At 42.4% G+C, this 6,000-nt stretch overlaps 1 protein-coding gene across 1 annotated transcript in view; it reads right to left on the bottom strand.

The window, feature by feature from the left end:
• The window catches only part of LOC107615647, a 79,831-nt gene continuing 78,072 nt past the window's right edge, over nt 4,242-6,000 (bottom strand). Inside the window, exon 2 of the mRNA XM_016317693.1 lies at nt 4,242-4,332. Coding sequence (XP_016173179.1) covers nt 4,242-4,332 — 91 coding nt within the window. The remainder of the gene's footprint in view (nt 4,333-6,000) is intronic.

Raw genomic sequence — 6,000 nt, 5'->3', positions numbered from 1 at the left:
CTCTACTGGAGGCAGGATTCTTAAGAGAAGTCAAGTACCCACTATGGTTAGCTAATGTCGTCTTGGTGAAAAAATCAAACGGGATGTGGCGAATGTGCACCGACTATACAGATCTCAACAAAGCCTGCCCAAAAGACCCTTATCCACTCCCAAGTATCGACTCTCTGGTAGATGCTTCCTCCGGATATAAATACCTCTCGTTTATGGATGCATATTCCGGATACAATCAAATCCCCATGTATCCACCTGATCAAGAAAAAACCTCATTTTTAACACCAAAAGTGAATTACTGCTACATTGTAATGCCTTTTGGCCTCAAGAACACGGGAGCTACTTATCAAAGGCTAATAAATAAAATCTATTCAGATCATATCAGAAAAGTCATGGATGTCTACGTGGATGACATGTTAATAAAGACACAAAGTGAAGAGATATTATTGTCCGACCTGGTCCAAGTGTTCAACACTATAAGGAAGCATGGCATGCGACTCAATCCTACAAAATGCACCTTTGCAGTAGAAGCAGGAAAGTTCTTAGGTTTTATGCTCACACAAAGAGGAATTGAGGCAAATCCGGATAAATTCCAGGCCATACTCAACATGAAGAGCCCAACTTGTGTCAAAGAGGTACAATAACTCAACGGGAGCCTGGCAGCCTTATCCAGATTCCTAGCAGGATCAGCAATAAGATATCTTCCCTTCTATGCTACTCTAAGGAAAGGAAAGAAGTTCGAATGGACAACAGAGTGCGAACAAGCCTTCCAAGATTTCAAAAGATTTATAGGACGGCTACCTATCCTATCTCGACCACCAGAAGGAGAACCACTCATATTATACCTCGCGGTAGGGAGTCGGGCAGTAGCCTCAGCACTAGTTCGAGAAGAGAACAGTGGGCAACAACCCGTATACTTCATCAGTAAAGCATTACAAGGATCCGAGCTAAACTACCAAAAAATAGAAAAGTTTGCCTATGCTCTCATACTAACATCTCAACGACTTCGCCCGTGCTTCCAAGCTCACACCATTAAGGTTCGGACCAACCAGCCCATAAAAGGGATATTGCAGAAAATAGATCTAGCAGGCAGAATTTTACAATGGGCAGTCGAGTTATCCGAGTTTGACCTCTAATATGAAGCTCGGACAGCCATCAAATCACAGTACTTAGCCGACTTCATTGCAGAATTTACAGACACCCCGAAAACCCCCACAGAATGGAATCTCTACGTGGACGGTTCCTCGAAAAAGACTGGAAGCGGCGCAGGTGTGATAATTGAAAGTAATCAAAGAACCCAAATCGAACTCTCTCTCAAATTCGGGTTCCCTGCCTCAAACAACCAGGCGGAATATGAGGCACTACTAGCTAGTTTAAAGCTGGCTAAAGAGGTCGGAGCTCAAAGACTCATCACCTTCAGTGACTCACAGGAACGGGGAGCTACCAAGCCAAGGACCCCAATATAAAAAGTATCTGGGCAAAACCAGGGAATAGCTCGGACAATTCTAGGAATATGAGATCCGCCACATACCATGCGAGTAGAATGCCCGAGCTGACGCACTCTCAAAACTAGCCAGCACCAAACCAGGAGGCAACAATAGAAGCCTCATCCAGGAAATACTACAGAACCCGTCAATCTCGGAAGAGGAAAAAGTCCTAGCCATAACAGGTCTAGATCAAGGATGGATGACTCCTATAATTAACTACCTCAAAACAGAAACACTTCCTACAGATGAGAAGGAGGAAAAAAGATTAAAACGGGAGGCACAATACTACACTATCATAAACAATACTCTATACAAAAGAGAAATTTCAATACCATTGTTAAAATGTGTACCAACTTCGAACACGAAGGAAGTTCTAGAAGAAATACACAGTGGCATCTGTGGCAATCATCTCGGAGCAGAAGCGCTCACCAAAAAAGTACTCCGGGCAGGATTTTATTGGCCAACTATACAAAACATGCCAACTTTCACATTGCCCCGCCAGAGGAGCTCATCAGCGTAACCTCACCTTGGCCATTTGGAAATGGGGACTCGACCTTCTCAGACCTTTTCCTCAAAGATCGGGACAAGTTAAATTCCTCATAGTAGGGGTAGACTATTTCACAAAGTAGATCGAGACAGAACCCCTAGCTAACGCCACTGCTCAAAGAAGTTAAAAATTCCTATATAGGAACATTGTCACAAGGTTCGGGGTTCCATACTCCATCACCACAGACAATGGCACACAATTCACATATGCAGGCTTCAGAAAATTAGTAGCGGACTTGAACATAAAGCACCAGTTCACTTCCGTCGAACATCCCCAAGCCAATGGACAAGCCGAAGCTGCCAACAAAGTCATATTGGCTGGGCTAAAACGGAGATTACAAGACACAAAGGGAGCTTGGGCCGAAGAGCTTCCACATGTCCTATGGGCATATCGAACAACGCCACATTCCACCACAAAAGAATCACCCTTCCGATTAGCATGCGGGACGGAGGCAATGATCCCAGTGGAGATCGAGGAAGGGTCGCCTAGAGTGGTCCATTACAATGAGGAAGCCAACTCCCAACTTCAAAGGGAAGAGCTCGACCTACTTCTTGAAATCCAGGAAAGAGATCGGATAAAGGAAGAAGCACTAAAACGTCGAATGGCTTCCAGATATAATAAAAAGGTAGTGACAAGAGGTTTCGTTGAAGATGATCTCATCCTAATTCGAAATGATATTGGAACAACTCGACCTGGAGAAGGAAAGCTGGCAGCAAACTGGAAAGGACCCTACCGAGTCATAGAAGTACTTGGGAAGGGCTACTACGGACTATCCGAACTCGATGGGCGAGAGCTTCCTAGGCCGTGGCATGCTTGCAACCTAAGAAGGTACTATAGCTAGAGACGGTAAAAGATCTCAACATAAGATGCACTCTTTTTCCTGAAAAGGTTTTTTAATGAGGCACCAAGTTGAGATCCAGAAATTATCCGACTCAAAAGGATAAAAACTCCGTATGTACATATTTTCATTTTCTTTTAAATAAAATATATTAGATGTTCTACAAGTTTTCAAGACGCATTAATCTGAAACTTTCATCGTCCGATTATAAAGCAACAGATTGGCAGAAAGTGAAAAACAAATTCACTGCACGATCACGATAAAGACCAACAGAGATGAAAACCAAATTCATCTAAAGGTCGACTAAACGAGGATTGAACTCACCTCCTACAAATCGGAAAAGATGAAAATAGAATAATGCAAGAAGTTATCGAAAGTGATCCGGAGAAAAGACCTGACGAGGTCTTAATGGATTGCTAAATAATAACTTAAAGGCTGGCCGACGTTAAGAAGTCGGACCAAGTCAAACCAAGTTATAAGTAAACCCTGGAAAGAGGTCTGGCCAACCCTATAAAATAGGATTACTTTAACTTAGAAGGGCTCGACATGACGAAGTCGGCCCAAAACATAAAAGTTATAAAAGTAATCCCTGAAAGAGACCTGAACAAGGTCCAAGAAAGAGGATTACAAAAATAACTTAGAAGGGCTCGACATGACGAAGTCGGCCCAAGATATAAAAGTTATAAAAGTAATCCCAGAAAGAGACCTAAACAAGGTCCAAGAAAGAGGATTACAAAAATAACTTAGAAGGGCTCGACATGACGAAGTCGGCCCAAAATATAAAAGTTATAAAAATAATCCCTGAAAGAGACCTGAGCAAGGTCCAAGAAAGAGGATTACAAAAATAACTTAGAAGGGCTCGACATGATGAAGTCGGCCCAAAACATAAAAGTTATAAAAGTAATCCCTGAAAGAGACCTGAAAAATGTCCAAGAAAGAGGATTACAAAAATAACTTAGAAGAAATCAACGCGAAGAAGTCGGTCCAAAACATAAAGCTACCAAAATAATCCCTGAAAGAGACCTAAAAAGGGGTCCAAAAAAGAAGATTATCAACAATAGCTCGGACAAAACCAACATAATGAAATCGGCGACCTTAGTGTTATACAACGAAAAGTTCCAGCACTACCAAAAACCTAAAAAAGGTGCCAAGATAAGATAAAGATAGACATGATATTAAAGGCGTGGAGATATACTAAAAACAAGTTCAAAGAGGCTACCCAAATTAGCCCCAAGGACTTGGAAGCTATTTTTTGTTTTTCAAAATAAGGTTGCTAAACAAGCAACTAAAAAATGTCAACACTCAGCAAAACATCAATTCCAAAATAAAGAGTTTAGTAGCCCACAAGCCGGGCAATATACACAAACAAAGAGAAATTTCAGCTAAGATCCGAAGCCTTCTCGGCAGCATCAACACGAGGTGAAGGAGGGTGAGCCTGGAGAGGCACTGCATCCACTGTGCCATCATCCCTATTCAAAATTTGGCAATCAGGATCTAATTCTGGAGGAACTGTAGAAGTCGACACTTTGGAAGCAGGCGCAGCGGGAGGTTCGACATCATCATCATCCGGGTCGTCAGGGACAATCTTACCATCCCTCACAACATTATCCAGGCTGAAGAGAGTAAGGTCGACCTCAGGAGCAAGAACTCGAACCTGCTCCTTCAGGTTCTCATAAGTAGCATTTACGCTGCCAACAAGGTGACCCTGGAGCTCGGAGTAATCAACTCGGGCAGACTCCAACTCCTCCCTCAGACGCATTACCTCCCGATAGGATGTGACGTAGTTGTCTTTATGCCTCAATGCCGTGTCCTCGGCCAACCTCACAGAAGCTGCCAAGGCAAGAGAGCTAGCCTTCTCTCTCTTCAACTCTTTCTCCAGTTTGGTCACTTTCACTTCAAGCTCCTCCTTGAAGCCCTTCATCCGATCGAACTCCTGTTTAGCCTCCTCCATGAAGGCTTTGGTAGCATGAAGGGAAAGATTTTGGGCAGTTTGATGCATGGCAGCTCCCATATGTGCCATCTTAATGCTGCTCCAAGTTATAAAATCTAAATAGCGAAGGAGTGATACATCATCCATAGGGAGGGCACCATAAGGACCGATCTGCTGATCGACAAACTCCACCGCATCAAAGTTAGGAGCATCAAGGTTGAAAGGTGACAAACCCCAATTTGACGGTTTATCTTGTATTGAATTTAGGGGATTTTATCACCTTTTACCCACATTTATTCAATGAAATAGCATGGTTTTGTATATTCTCCTTTAATTGTGCTTAAGAGTGAAAACATGCTTTTTAGGTCTTAAAATAGCTAAATTTAATTCTCCTTGATTCCATTAGATGCCTTGATATGTTTGCTAAGTGATTTCAGATTTAGAAGGCAAAGATTGGATCAAAGGAATGAAGAAAGAAGCATGAAAAGGTGGAGAACTCATGAAGAAATGAAAGAACCGGAAAGCTGTCAAGCCGACCTCTTCGCACTTAAACGACTATAACTTGAGCTACAGAGGTCCAAATGATGCGGTTCTAGTTGGGTTAGAAAGCTAACATCCGGGGCTTCGAAACGATATAAGATTTGCTATAGTTGCTACACGTATGGTGGCGCGCACGCGCAAAGTACGCGCACGCGCCGTTGCTGCCACCTAGTTCACTTAAAGCAAAACGTGGCCAACGAATTCTAAAGCCTTGTGGGCCCAATCCAACTCATTTCTGATGCTATTTATCCCAAGGAGTGAAGAGGGAAACATGTGTTAGTTACCAATTAGTTTAGTTTAGCTTTGTAGTTAGTTTCTAGAGAGAGAAGCTCTCTCTTTTCTCTAGGATTAGGATTAGATTAGTTCTTAGATCTAGATCTATTTCTTCTTATTCTCTCTTCTAATTTTCGTTCCTCTCCTCTATTGCACTTGTAGGATTCTTCTTCTAATCTAATTCCTTTGTTGATTGATAATTGGAGAGATTGCTAATTGGTTTGGAGTGCACTAAAGCTAGTCTTTCCTTGGGAGTTGGCTAGAACTTGTGGCTCAAGTCAATTCATCCACTTGACTTTCCTTTCTTTAGTAAGGGTTAACTAAGTGGTAGCAATGAACAATTCTCATCACAATTGAGAAGGATAACTAGGATAGGACTTCTAGTTCTCATATC

This window comes from Arachis ipaensis, chromosome B09 (genome assembly GCF_000816755.2).
Source record: "Arachis ipaensis cultivar K30076 chromosome B09, Araip1.1, whole genome shotgun sequence".
NCBI classification, from domain to species: domain Eukaryota; kingdom Viridiplantae; phylum Streptophyta; class Magnoliopsida; order Fabales; family Fabaceae; genus Arachis; species Arachis ipaensis.
This window is presented reverse-complemented; position numbering and strand designations above follow the sequence as displayed.